The following is a 15,932-nucleotide window of genomic DNA, read 5'->3' as shown; positions in this document are numbered from 1 at the left end:
ATATCAATAGGGTACTGATTAATCTGAACTGAACTATGATATAGCTTGGCCCCTTATTCTTCTATAGAGAAAGCAAATAGGCAAGTTTAGTACATCTGTACATTGTACAGTGGTTCGGATCCCACTGTAAACTGTAGGTCTAGTCCAGATTCCAGATAGCAAGGTAGATGTACCTCAAATTCACATTGAATTTGCAAGTCACATGAACTTGCAGGATATTTTCAGAGCATGTCTGCAAATTTGCAGCAAATTAAAAGCAAAGGTACTAATTACCAACTTTTGAAATTGCAGCAAGTTGTAACTGTAACCTGCAGCTAACTTGCACGACAAGTCTCAAAGCTTACTGGAGAATTAACACAACTGGCAGAAGGACCGCAGCGGCTGGTGGGTCTGAATTAGGTAAAGAGCTAGTAGGAGAAAATGATTTAAAAGAGTTATATAAAGTGGACTTAAAACAACAACTCAAACAAACAAACACATCTGTGTTGAAGTTAGAAAGAACTTTCAATAAAAATGTATGCCTTGAAAATACGAGAATGGGATAAAACAAACAAGGCATTAAAAGTTAGGACAATAAATTCATAAAACTGTGAGTAAAGAGAAAACCTTAGACTGTAGAATTCTGATTTTATTTTCCATTTTCCCCAATTTTGCATTCAAGCTTTGTGGTTTCAATAGAGCTCAATATGATGGATTTTTACATTTTCCCACATTTAAGTTTTTCACCTTGATCCCCTGAAAAATGTAGGATCAAGGTTTCACTGCATTTTGAGTGATGAATGTTTAAGCTTGAGACACACAGCTTTAGTTTGAGCTCGTCTTTTAAGTCCACTTTATGCACACATAGGCTAATCGGGACTGGACCTATGGTATAAAGTGGGATCCTAATCACTATGTGCCTCCACTGAGTACTGATTGCAGGAACCCTTCATCACAAGGTGACGACGTTACCACTGCATCATTGGGGAGGCCCTTCACACATACAATACATTTCCAGGTTGCAAACAGGTTTATCCAGGATTTTCCAGCTGAGGAAATGTAAGTTCAAATATCAAGGAGGGGGGTGTAAGGGTACTTTTTGAGCCAGAATGACCATAAATTAGACCAATGTGAAGATTTTTGGAAGAATATCAAGGAAATTTGGGGGTAGATATTCAAGATTGGAGATCCCTTTGATGTTTGTGCTGTACAGGATATTTAAAGTGACACTAGAAGACTTAAATACTCAAATTAAGGGAGGAGAGAGTATTGTTGTTTGGTTAAATCATTGATGGTGTGAATTAGCCATTGAACTATATATAACTGGAGTGCTCGCTGCAACGCTGATCGGTGACTAAAAGTTAAGCCACATTTTCGATTAGTTCCTCCAGGGAAGTTTTGAAGAAAATGTGGTAATTCCATAAGCTAACGTGTATTTACGTTCCTTTTTGCTTTCGTATAGGGCAAAAAAAAACATAATTTAATCATATTTATGCATTCAGTGCTATAAATGAATATCTTATTAAGTGTTTCTTCACTATTAATAGTTTGCATGTGTTGTTTCGAACAATTTATCCAGTCTTAAATGGGTTGAACATGGTACTATCATGTTTGGCATTTGCATGTACAAATCATGTAGATAATTTCATGGGTGTCTACTTTTTTCGATAAGTATCATCCTCAAAATATGTGTATCTCTACTACGCCTAGATGTATTTATTGAAAGTTGATGACGGTAATTAAATGTTTTAGCAAAAGTTTTCGAATGTGTTTACAGCCATGTGTTTCATACACTGTCACAAGTGATTAAACTTTGTAATAACCAATTGGAATTTTTCTTAACTTATAAACATATGTTAGAACCTAATAACATTACTTTAATCAATGATGGCATTATTATTGCATGCTCTCAAAAATTATAATTCAAATTTATGAAGCAATTTTACATGTGGTAAAAGGAAGAATTAACGTGTCCAAAATATATGCACTTAGAACAAAACCAAAATTTAATCTCACTCAGTACAAAGTAAAATCGAAGTTTCTTTATAGATACATGTACTTTTCAATCTATTCCGTACTTTTTTAATTATTATTTTCTTTTCATGCATTTGCACAGTTCTCGTTAGTTTGATGCTGTCAGCTGGAAGACAGGATGAGCGTACATTTGCATGTAGTGTCGCATTTATAAATAAATTAATATGAATCCGTGCATTAGAACTACATTCCTTTTCTTCCCAATATTTCTTCGATGGTTTGTAACCAATCGTGTTCACAGTGTTGCTCTGATATCAACAATAATATTGTACAAGTTATATCACAATGCGGACAACAGCTGCAGAATTCTCAATATTTATTAACTTTTACCAAGAAGTTCTTAAAAATACATTGATGTGGTTATTTTAATCTTAAATCCCATGGTGTTTGACTATAATGACGTACTCATTGTAATGTTTTCTCATAATTTATGGCATTTATTTCATAATCAGTCGTAAAAATCCATTTACCGCCATAGAAACATCAGTCTGCTCCAGCGTTTCTTCCACACTTCCCTGGCATAACTAAGCGAGAGAATGGCTTCACTTTTGCGATGAAAAGCAGTCCTTCCAGTTATATATAGTTCGATGGAATTAACAGAAGAGATACCAGCAACCGACTTCCCCTCCAATAGACACAAGTATTCTTGGCAGCAGAGGTAAATTACTAGGTAAATGATGAAAATATTTGGTTACAATTATTTTACATAATTATTCTTATATAATAATCCATAGTTTTACCAATCCTAGGACACATGCCATATTATCCCCTTGCTATACTTTACCATTGCCATTATCATGAATTTGTTTGCATTCTCTGATGGAAGCAAGCTGAACTTGGTGAAAAATAAATTCATTAATCAAAGTAAATAACTTCAGTTTCTATGTTGGTGCATAAGTGATGCCTTAAGAAAATAATAAACAGAATACAGACACTGTTGTGAGAGGGAACTATACATTAGAATATAAAAATAGACACAACAAATATATTCAAGATCAATGTCAAATGATTCACAAATAAATATTTCCAACATTCCAGTTAAAGTAGATATCAATAAAATAAACATAGAGTGGACTCTTTTTAATTCGAACTTGTATAATTCAAATTATTCAGTAATTTGAACAGAACTTTATTCTCTTATTAAAAATTCATATGTAATTCAAATTTTTGAACCTTTTATTTGGATAATTTAAAGGCAGCTATCCAGAGACATGCCATAGGATAGAGAGAGTGTCTCTTCACTCCTCAATAATGTGGAATTGCCCACCCCTTTTGTGTACAAGTGTTCGTTCTTGAACCCTCCCCCACTGGGCAATGATTTGCGAAAGTCTTCTTATCTGCCCTCAAGTGCATGTTGTGATGAGTCAGGGTAAATTGTTCACAATGTCGAAGCATGGCACATATGCTAGCTTAACATTAGATCAAAAAGTAGAAGTCTAAGAGAAAAGGAAAGAGGTGTGAGGAAGAAAAGTTGCATCGCTAAAGAATATGGGATACTGCTGAACACATTACCAACCTATATTAAAAATGAAAATACAATTATGGAGAACTGGATTCTACAAGGTGGAGGGAACAGGAAACGTACAAGAGACAGTGAATCTCCAGGCACTGATGAATGTATTTATAAGTAGTTCAAACAATCACATGAGTTTAATAGGTGATGAAAGCGAAAGAGCTTGTACGAACCTTGCCTGAAGTAGGAATGGCCAGATCCGTAATTTTCGGTTCCAAATCTGGATCCGTAATTTTCGGTTCCAAATCTGGATCTGTAATTTTTGGTCTGCATCCATGGATCAGGAATTTTCTGATCTGCGGATCTGGATTTCAGCAGAAAGTCTAAGGAAATGTCTGAGATGTGCCAATGTAGGATTCGTGTCCTGGCAACCAAAGGTTTATGACTTGTCACTCACTAATTGCACCTCGATCAGCCCCCCTAGCAGAGTGGTTAGCACATTGCGCTATGATGCCAGGGGACCCAGGTTCGAATCCTGGCCTGGGCATGGATGTTTGTGAATGTCTATTCATCAATTTTCATCATATCATCACTCATCCCCATCTTCACAAATCAGCCAAAAGTGGCACAAGAAGCGAAGTAAAATAAAGCAAATAATATAAATAATATATAATATAAATTCTCCGTGAAACGGGAACGAGTTCTCGAGGAAGAGCTGTGCCCGCCGAACTAAAACATATGTGCTTGTTACCACGGTGCAGGATAGGCAAATTGGAAAAAGGTGCCTCCATGATATGGACTTTGAAATTTAATTCCAGATTTCACATTTCTATTAAATATGCCAGTGTTACTCGTGAGACGAGATTTTGATCTGTCTCATCCTGGAAAATATTGTTTTCTTGTCTAGTCTCACATGGGCACTGTACGAGACTTTGGCACATCTCCTTGTCTGTCTCACAAACAACACTAATGGTCACGTGTGTTCAGTTTCATCATATCATTACGTACTTACTTACACCACTATGGTCAGGGCTTCCCTTACTGCGTAGTGGTAAGACTGTTGCCTTGTAATCAAGGGATCTCTGGTTCAATACCCGGTGGAGGCACCTAAAGTTTCAGATCCCACTTTAAACTGTAGGCCCAGTCCCGATTAGCCTTCTTTTCATAAAGTGGAATTAAAACAACAAATCAAACAACCAAACAAACGATGCTATTTTCAATGCTGTAGTTTGAGTTTCTTGACATCATTGACATCTAGAATCCTCTTCGAACTTTATTTTACTGTACAAAAATTGCACAAAATTCCTCCTGTAAACAGAGCATTATTCTTCCATTTGGTTCTTAAATGGTTAAATAAAGTTTAAATGCAAAGAGTTTTAACAGTACCAGTTTCAACGAAATCATTTAACTGAAAGAAATAACCATTACACAATTTTTACACGCAATGAAAAATATAGCAACAACGCCATAGTTCTATTCTATTTTGATCTACTTCTGGAAGCTCAAAAATAATACTACTCGAAGTTCCAAGTTCAGTTCAGAATATCCCATCTGAGAATATGTGAATTGTGCATACTTGTACATGCGCCAATATTGTAATTTGTAAGTACTGACAAAACCCGTTTACATGCGTCAAACGTTTAAGCACATTTTATGTTCAAAGGGTTAATCATGGGGGTATTACACGTTAAGGTGGATTCCCAAAAATTGTTCTATGAGACTACCCGGCTTAGAAGCCCATGCACCTTGAAAACAAGGCGACAGCATTGGTAGTACTTTATTGGCTAGACCTGATTTATATACAGCCAACAGCAAAGATAATAGCAGGCAAATGTTTACCTGCTAATATACATATCTCGTATGTATATTATATAACACTGTATATATTATAATGTTTTATTTTAATTTTTAAAAACGTAACTGTAGAACAATTGTATAATTTTTGTATAACATTTCTATCTTGTTAAATGTGTTAAACGTTTCATCCTGGAATGGAATGTCTCACATATATGTGTGTTTCCATTTCCAATACATTCAAATGAATACATATTTGTTTCAATTGCATTTAAAAAATCACCTCTAGCATTTTATGTTAAACAGGTAAGATTATTTTTGTGCACGAGTGTGTTAGCCGATGCGTAGCAAAGTATTTTAGGAACAACACTTGAAAAAAATCTTGTAGAACTACTGAAAAATTTCTTTGTAATCGAAGATCATAATACGTTTTAAGGTGTGGTAATATTGTAATGGGATTGAGATAAGAAACTCTCAGATCCGGATCCGGATCCAGATCCAATCAGATCTGGATCCAGAACCGGAAGTTTCGGATCCAGATCTGAATCCAAATGGATCCGGATTTTTCGGATACGGATCCGTTTGGCCATCCCTAGTTTGAAGCTTTCAAAGTGGTTGAAAATTTAAGAAGATTTATTTTTAATCTCAAGCTAACATTAGTGATGACTTGTTTAACACAATAAATTAAGATTTTCTTAAATGCGTAAAAATAAACAAACAAAAGTCACAGATTTCTTTAAGTTAGAACAAGTAGTTAATGTTACATGTGTATGTGATTTTGTGTGTTACTACAGTCTACTTAAATGTATTTGTCATTTACTGGTAGCATTAACTATTGTCAGAGGAATTGTTTCGTGCTTGCACTATAGAATAAACTCAAACTATGGTAATTGTCCACTGCATGTAGTTTTTGTATTGATTTTCTGTTTTTGTTAATTCAAATGTCGAATAATTAAAATTTTCAGTGTGTTCTTGGACTTTGAATTAAAAAAAGTCCACTGTATATTTCAAACTTGAGCTTATTTACCTGTTAATGGAGTACTGTTCATACTACTGTCCCCTACGCTGTCTAACAATCTAAAAATAGAAAATGTATCAAATGAATTAGTGCACATGATTATTATATAATTTAAACCACCCCTTACACATTGCAACATGTCATGTTGGGATGTGGATAGGACATGGAGGAAACATTCACAATTTTGAAAATTTGTGGAGATGTAATCAGCACAATCATCTCTACCCCTCAGATAACCATTTATTAGAGGCTGGATGACCCCAGAGCTGGTTCATGTAGGGTTATTGCTGAAAAAATTCCCACCGTAAATCACCAACCTCAGCAACTGAACATGGATCTCCTGTTTGTCATTGCTCTCTCAAACTCTGTGTTTGTGTGTGTGAGTGCATGTGCACATGTGCATGCATGGGTGCACACACACACACACCTTAATATTTGTTATGAGTTATTAGGGTTGCCAGATTTCTAAAATAAAAAAATGGGACATACAGATTATATAGGCATGAATATAGTTAATTATTTATATTTTATAACATTTTTAAACATTACAAAATCAATTGTTATTTAAAGCATTGTTAATCCCTAATTTTTAATATTTTGACAAAATATATTAATATTTGAGTGAACTCTTGGCGTCCTTTAAGAGGACATTGTTTTCCAATGCATTACTATAAAATTCAGAACATGAGTTATTCTCATTCACTTATTATTTCTTTAGCTAAATATGGGACAAATGGGCATCCCGAGAACATTTTCCGGGATACTGGGACATTTCTTTAAAAAAGGGGAAATAGTCTTAACATTGTTAATATTCACATTTCACATAAACTACCTTTGAAATTTGATCAAGTGGGAAGAGTGAAGCAGTACATGCTGCTGGGAAGACTGGTAACTGCAGTCCCCCTCCATACAATCCTGTTCCTCTGATGTGTTCATTGGTGGAGCCATCTCACATCACTAGTTGTGCAGAGACTTGTTTTCGTTCGACTGCCCGAGAAATAACTGAGACAGAGTGTAGGTAATTTCAACATACAGTAAAACCTCATTAATCCAGACTAACGGGGCGGGGGGATAAGTTGACCGGTGTAACGAAAGTCCGGATTAACTGAAAGAACAGTAGAAAGTGCATAAAAACTCTGTTCATAGCAACAAAACACGTTTATTATGGTGTATTTAATGGGCATAGGCTTAAATATACTATACAGTAAAGTACAAAGTCTGCGGGAAACAGAATTTCATCAGTGGTTGACTGCCTTTTCTTTGGGAAGTTCTCTTGTTCACTTCTAGCCACATTTAAAACCTTGCATTTTGCTGCCTGTCCGAATTAAGTGAAGTCCGGCTTATCGGGGTCCGGATTAATGAGGTTTTACTGTATTTACAAAAAATAGTGAAAACTGTAATCTATATTTACATTGTTTGTCGTTAGATATTCTTACCTCACTTTTTGCATTGCACTTTCTATATCTTCTGCATGCTTTCTCTCAAAGTCATTTAATTTGTCCTTACCAATGATGGTATCAAATTTTTCTGTTAAGGGATCAACTTGACTCACAAAATCATTTCTATGTCGAAGCAAGTAGTTTTGTAAGTTTCCAAATTTACAATGTTCCAATATCAACAATAATTCTCCTGTAGAAAGAAAAAACAAATGTATAAATGCTCTATCTCTCTCCCCCACCCCTCACACACATATACACAGACAAAAATGCACATCTATATTTTTACAGAAGAGAAGGGGAAAATATAATTATCAAATTATGTGAAGAGTGAGTTGTCTGGCTAATCAACCACCACACACCAGCAGCTCGGGTCCATAACCATGGTTAAGCTTCACGTTTTGTGTGCAATGATTTGTTAGCTGTAAAGAGAATTTATAACTTGAATGTCAAGCCATGTTAAGTACAGAACAATAGTGTTGCAATATGCAGAAATTAAACACCAGAACAGAACAATCTCTACGTAGGAATGTTTACCATAGTCTGTGGAAAAGAAGATGCTGTAGCCACTAGCGCCCTCAAATGGCTGGACAGCAACTTTAAGTTACGAGGTTATGGACCACAGATTAAATGTATATCAACTGTGGCTCAAGAAATTCATAGTGTGATTTACTAAACTTGATCAAATTACATTGTATTATTTATATTGCATTTTGTGTTTACATTGTAACAAATTGAAACAAAATAAAATCTTATTGTTCATTTTAAACACTGGGCAATAGTTTTTATTTCAAGTTATGTATAATAAGTAGCTACCTGTCAATTTATCTGAAGCCAGAAACTATACGTAGGTTTATTGCTTTTATAGGCAACTTACATCAGGAAACACACATGAGTAGGACCCAGGACTTTATGTCATATAAAACTGTAAAATATGCATGTTATTATGTCATAAAAATTGGAAAATATGTCATAAAGATTTAAAAAATATGTCATAAAAATTCAAGTATGTCAGAATTTTTTTTTAAAATATGTCAGAAAAATGCAGAAATATTCCTACTAAAGTAAAAAAAATTCACAGCAGTACTTTCGAATTTCTCATTATACGGGAAGTCAGTATCTTCCAGGGAAGATCGACTAGGGTGAGGACTGAGGTATTCAATGAAGTCACAATCCATTCAACCGAATAATGTAGTGGGAAAATACTGCAAATATTGGGGGGACTCACATTAATTATCCTAAGTTTCTTTTGCTATTATGTCATATTTAAATTTTGTGGAAACTCTGTGGTGGATCTGTCATGCATCACTACCTATGCAGAGACTGGTTTTTGTTTGCCTGCTCGAGAGATAGCTGGGACAGAGTATACACATTGATACGTTCATGGTTCAAATGACAAGTCATCTTGAAACTCCTGTACTCAATTGCCAATAGAGCAAGGACTGTAATGTACTGAATGTTATTTTAATTTTTGACTCATTGTTGAGAGAAGCTAAAAAAAGGGAAAAATAAAAATAATTGAAACATTCTCATGCCCGCACAACAATGATGGAGAACATTTTTCCTCACATGGCTATCAATTGTCGGTGGGATAAGAAAAGAGAGTATTATTGTTTTGTACTAGTTGGTAAGAATAGACGGCATCTGCTTTTAATTTCTTTGTCTACAATTTCTTTACCTGGCCATCGATAATATAAACTATCTGTTGCGCTATAAGTACGAAGAATAAATTATAAAATAAATGATAATTGCAGGACAATTACGAAATTATGGATAAATATTTCATATTACAAAAACAATAAAGAAATATGTTGTAAAAACCTGAAATTGGTAAAATATGTCAAAATATGCCTTACCAAGTTCGGCTATTTCAGCTTGTTTTCATCAGATATGTAAAGATCTCACCCCAGTATTTAATCCGATGCCAAATAAAAAATATGTTATAACATAAGTCCCAGGCCCTACACATGACTGTGCTCTAATTCACATATTCAGTTTCTGACATTGTTCACTATCTGCAAATTGCAACATTTGTGCATATAATTGCATTTCATTTCAATGGTTAATTTCACCTCTTACCGTTGTTTCATCATCAGGAGACAAACAAGGTAAACAAGCTATTGCTCTGCCCCCCTCCCGGCACATGGGTCATTGCATTTTGGAAATATTATCGACTGTTTGTTCAAGGCAGGTACATACAGGTGAATCGTTTGGAGGCAGCAGGTAGATATTGGTTAGGAAGAGAAAAAAAGGCTGCATTGGAGACAAAATATTTCGAAAAATATAACCACAACTACTCACTTGGTAAACACAAAATTCAGTGTAAAGGTGCTCAGACATAAATATGAGCTCATTGTGGCAGTAGTTATTCTCGCCGACTAATTACACTGGTCGACATGGGTTCTGATGTTTGGAAACTAATTGTGGTTTCTGAAACTACATTTGATGCTGATTTCAGAAGTGACCTTGTTTTTGTTGTATCACCCTCAGTTATTTAGAAATCTTCAGTGTTGTATAAATCGTAATTCCTGCCCAGAAATTAGAAGTTAATAATATTCCCGATAGATGGCAGTGCACCTCTTATTACATTATATGATTAACAAAATTGCTGAAGACGCCTAGTAACAATGAATGATTCAATAAATTTGTTTCTAAGTTTTGTTATTCGATACCAACTAATGCAAATAGTACAGTTTTTAATGTATTTACCATGTATAAGGTTACATGATCCGAAAACCTTAGTTAAGTGTATTGTAGATATTATATATGTAAATAGCAGTAGGGAATGCAAAATATTTGATAAAGTTTTCGTCATTGTCGATAGTTCGTGCTGTGTTGTGTTGAGAGACAATGTCGTCGTCGTCCAGGAAGTGTTTGAACTCGCCCCATGTATTCTGTTACATTTGTGGAAGCTATGTAGTGAAGAGGCAAAGACAACGTATCACCACATTTGTGAGGTCTGCTTACCACGAATATTTTGGTGTTAAAGTAGGTGATCAGGACAAAAACTGGGCCCCGCATGAAGTTTGCAAAACATGTGTGGAAGCTTTGCGATTGTGGAAGTGTGGCAAGAGGAAAGCATTGCCATTTGGAATACCAATGGTATGGCGGGAACCAAAAAATCACATTGATGACTGCTATTTCTGTGCTATAGATGTTAGCGGTTTCAGTGCTAAGAACAAGAGCAATGTGAGATATCCCAACAACATACAATCGGCCATTAGGCCCGTGCCTCATGGGCCAGATGTACCTGTACCTGTACCACGTATGAGTAGTGACACTGAAGTTGAACGTGCACACTATGATGACAGTGACGATTTCTGTCCTGGTACAAGTACAGGCACTCTGCAACCTTTCACACAACATGAACTGAATGATCTCGTAAGAGACCTAAATTTACCAAAGGAGAGTGCCCAACTTCTTGGTTCCCGACTGAGTAAGAAAAACCTGTTGTCTCCAGGAACACATTTCTCATGGTACAGGCATCGAGAGACAGAGCTACTCCCATACTTTACTGAAGACGAAAACCTTGTTTATTGTAACAACATAAGGAAAGTCATAGAATTGTATGGTATTTCTTACAATGTACAGGTAATGGACAAAATAATATGAACACCTTGGTTTGCAAAGACCTATATACGCCGTCGTGGAAAAGGAACAACACTCAGCAGAGATTTCAACCATCTAGTGGCGATGAAAGCAAACATATCAGTCTATCAGAAGCTGGTGTGAGAGTTGCATGCGAGCAGTCAGCCATCCGTCAAATGCAGGTATGTCCGACCTTTCAGACTTCAAAAGAGACATGATCATAGGAGCCCGCCTGGCTGGAGCATCTGTGACAAAAACAGCTACACTTGTTGGTGTAGCACAGAGCACAGTGTCAACTGTTCTGACAGCCTACAGACAACATGGAAAGACAATGTCTGCAAAGGAGAATAGTGGGTGAAAAACAGTTATCCAACAGGGATCGACGTGTGTTGAAGCGAATAGTGACTCGAAAGCACAAGACAACACTGTCCCAGATAACCGCAGAGATGAACAATCACCTCCAGGACCCTGTATCAACAAAAACCATTCAAACGGAGCCGCATTCTGTGAACATTCATGGCAGAGTTGCCATCCCCAAACCGTTGGTGACTCCACGTAATGCAGTGACACGAAGAAGGTGGTGCCAAGAGCACAAGAATTGGACACAGCAGCAATGGGAACATGTGATATGGTCAGACGAATCGTCTTTCACATTATTTCAGACCACAGGACGTGTTTACATGTGGAGAACTCCTGCTGAAGCATTTGATATTGACTGCTTAGTGCCTACTGTGAAACATGGTGGGGGGTCTGTGATGGTTTGGGGGGCTATATCTTGGAATGGTGTTGGCCCACTTGTCGTCCTGCGTGGGAGAATCAACGCAGAGAAGTACTGCACCATCCTGGGTGACCACCTCCATCCCATGGTTCAGACTTTGTTTCCCGATGCATGCCCTATCTTCCAAGATGATAACGCCCCTATTCACACTGCTAGGTGCGTTGATGCATGGTTTGATGAGCACAGTGATGAGGTAGAACATCTCATCTGGTGTCCACAGTCCCCCGATCTTAACATCATTGAGCCTTTGTGGGGCATTTTGGAGGCCAAAGTCCGTAATCAGTTTCCACCTCCAATGACACTTTCGGAACTTGAGACTGTTTTGTGCGAGGAGTGGCTACGTATTCCAGTTCACACTGTACAGGACCTTTGTCTATCCCATGTAGGATACAAGCTGTCATTCAGGCAAGGGGGGGACCAACCCCCTACTAATACAAGTTTTCTGCAATTGCATTGGTGTTCATATTATTTTGTCCATTACCTGTAAGTGAATGAAGACTTTTCATTGATGCATCACAGACTAGTCTGAAGGGTGTTCTGTTAAATAACTGTAATGTGTTCCCATCGATTCCAGTTGCATATTCTGTGTCGCTTAAGGAAACTTATGAAACTTTGAGGTTCATGCTACTGAAAGTGAAATATGAAGAACATGGTTTGTCTGTCTGTGGAGATTTCAAAGTGATAGCTTTGTTGTTGGGTCTCCAGGCTGGGAACACAAAATTCACCTGCTTCTTGTGCGAATGGGACAGTCGGGACAGGGAGAATCATTGGAAAGTGAAAACGTGGCCAAGTAGAGAATCTCTCTCTCCAGGGAAGAAGAATGTGACACAACGGCAATTAATTCAGTTGTCTAAAATACTGCTTCCTCTGTTGCATATTAAGTTAGGGATAATGAAACAGTTTGTGAAAGTGTTAGACAAAGACGGCGAATGCTTTAAATACATTGACAGGAAATTTCCATCCGTCACTGAGGGTAAGCTCAAAGAGGGTATTTTTGTTGGCCCTCAGATACGGAAACTGATGTTGGATGCAGATTTTGAAGAAATAATAACTGCTACGAAAAGGGATGCCTGGGTAAGTTTCAAAATGGTGGTTGCCCATTTTCTGGGCAATGAAAAATACGTTAACTATGAACATTTTGTGAAAAATCTGCTAACGAATTTATGTAAACTTGGTTGTAAAATGAGCCTCAAATTGCATTTCCTTAACTCACATCTAGATTTCTTTCCGAGTAATCTCGGACACTTCAGCGAGGAGCATGGGGAAAGATTTCACAAGGACATAGCAGAGATGGAACGTAGATACCAGGGACGATGGAATGTTTCCATGATGGCAGATTTTTGTTGGATGTTAAAAAGAGATGTTCCTACTTCGGGTGTCAGGGAAGGCAGAAAGTCAAAAAGAATGAAGTTTGATCCTGAGTCTCAGTAATTCGAAATGCACTATGTTATATCTCTTTCTAGACATGTGTAAATTAAAATGTACATGAATATAGTATACAGGGTGACTGGTAATTAGATGTATTCCCTGAAAGGGGTTAAAGTAGAGACAATTTGCAATAAATTTGACCATATGATACCCTGTCCGAAAATTAGTAGTTTTCGAGATAATCGAGTTTCAATTGTTTTTTTTTTAAAAATGACAATTTTCCACATAAAAAGATGATTTGAGAAAAAACTGCTCATTGCATGGAACTTATTTCAGCGCTTTCTGATAGCTAACAAATAAGTGGTTCGTTAAAAAAAAAGTTTTTCCCAAATAACAATCACATGCAAGTAACGGGTGGGTCTAAACTTACAAGTGATGATAAAAAAAATGCACTCTTAGTTTACTTGGCAACGTATTAATAACAAAAATGGTATGACACGAAGCGTACAAATTACTTAAATTACTTCCTTGTGACATCTGCTACCCAACAAGGTACAAATATTGCTAACATTCACATTTGTGTACAAGAAATAATACTTCATTCATCTTCATGTGAATGGAATCAATGAACAATACAATTAAAGAACATTACACGTCTTGCTCAAAGTGGGCACCTCCGTTACGAATGCAGGCACGCAGGTTTTTACGGACATTTGGTCTCTTAACTCGTGATGTGATGGTGTCCTTGATGTGTTGACCAGCTGTTAAGATCCTCTCCCTGAGCTCTTCTTGCGAGTTTACCGATGTCTTGTCATGTCACTCAAAATGTAAAAGTCGCAAGGCATCAAATCGGGGGATCGAGCCTGCCAGGGAATCAGACTGCCTCGGCCAATCCATTTCTTTGGGTAATTCTCATCCAGCCACTGTCGCATGCCCAGGCAGAAGTATGGATGGGCGTAATCAACAATCATTTGATCGAGCCATTTTTCCTGCCCCAAATCTTAAATGGCATCACTTATGAACAATTTTTGAGGAACGGGATGGCAATGTTGTTGGAGGATGTGCCTCTAGCTACAAGACGTGACATGATTTATCAGCATGCTGACTGCCCAGCTCGATCCCCCGTTCGATTTGACGCCTTGCGACTTTTACATTTGGAGCCACTTGTTGTATTCAGGTCAGAACCCCCAGTTTTTTATCTCAATAGTACTAAAAATTAAAATAATAAATAAACATATGCAAAAAGTTTAAGGATTCTTGTTGGGAAACCTGATGGTAAGGGCTAAGATGAAGATAGCAAAGGCTAAGATGAAGATGCTATTGGGGCTCAATTGGTTAATCACCAGAATGAGGATGGATGTTGATTAGATACGACTGATGAAGAGATGCTCGAAAATGTATACACATGTCCAAGCTGAGACTGGAATTTGGTAGCAAGATTGTGAAATCACTCAATGTGCTTGGCCACTGAGATGAAAGCTGCAGCAATGAATTAAAGTTGACATTTACCAATTGTCAGTCAGATATGGTTGCCCTAAAAGTGCAAAAAGTGGAAGTACTATAAAACATATATATTAACCTCATTGATCTTGATAATATGTAGTATGGCAGGTGGAGAGCCAGAAGAAATAAGGAAACTGAGAAAAAGGAGATTATGCTAGAAAGTAATGTTTTGCATTTTGCAAAATAGCATAAACAGTAACAATGAATTGTGAATTGCAGTCAGCCCTTGAAGTGGAAATTGTTTAATAGAGTGATTATCCTTTGGTTTAACATAGTGACAATGAGACAGGCAGGGAGATGCTTTGACCGAATCTTCCTAGCTAGGAGGGGAGGGATATCATCCCCTTCCAACTTCAATAACTGATTGTAGTAGCAATTTCAGTTAATTTTTAAATTAACTCACCCCTTCTCAGATTTGTAGTGGAAGCTCCCAGCAAGTTTACAACATTGACATGTCTCCCAAGATAAATCAAGATCTTGAGCTCTGACATGAGGGCCTTCATATGTGAGCGATCGGCATGTGGCTTTATCATCTTCACTGCTACAGTAATCTCAGCTTCCCCTTCAATGATGCCTTCAGCCATGGCTTTCACGACTCTACCAAAAGCTCCACATCCAAGCTGATATCCTGAAATAAATAAACATATCCTGGAAGTTTTGCATGAAATGCATCAATAAATTTGTAGGAGATTGTTACAGTTCACACTATTGCAAGCACATCAGTTGCATCTGGAAATGTAACATGATTGAGCATGATGTATCTGTGGTACTAACATATTCATAATTAATTTTCACTTTTATTATACATATATTTATTCATATTTATTCTTAAATATATTTTTATTTAGCACTGCATGTGATATTCGTTGTCACTTTCCAAACTGTACTCACCATCAAATCCCACTTCAATCTCTTAATCTCTTTCTCTACTCTACATGATCACAGTCACTGACAGTTTCTTCATCACTTACATCATCATCT

At 36.9% G+C, this 15,932-nt stretch overlaps 1 protein-coding gene across 1 annotated transcript in view; it reads right to left on the bottom strand.

Moving 5' to 3' along the window:
* The window catches only part of LOC146004145 (mast/stem cell growth factor receptor kita-like), an 82,664-nt gene that overhangs the window by 13,150 nt on the left and 53,582 nt on the right, over nt 1-15,932 (bottom strand). The window contains exons 12-14 of the mRNA XM_083142809.1: nt 15,355-15,579; nt 7,715-7,907; nt 6,288-6,337 (exon numbers count right to left, since the gene is read on the bottom strand). Of these exons, the coding sequence (XP_082998935.1) occupies nt 6,288-6,337; nt 7,715-7,907; nt 15,355-15,579 (468 nt within the window). The remainder of the gene's footprint in view (nt 1-6,287; nt 6,338-7,714; nt 7,908-15,354; nt 15,580-15,932) is intronic.

Source organism: Lepisma saccharinum, chromosome 21 (genome assembly GCF_977018435.1).
Source record: "Lepisma saccharinum chromosome 21, izLepSacc3.1, whole genome shotgun sequence".
Lineage (NCBI taxonomy): Eukaryota > Metazoa > Arthropoda > Insecta > Zygentoma > Lepismatidae > Lepisma > Lepisma saccharinum.
Note: the sequence above shows the minus strand (reverse complement) of the source record. Positions and strands in the feature narration are given on the sequence as shown.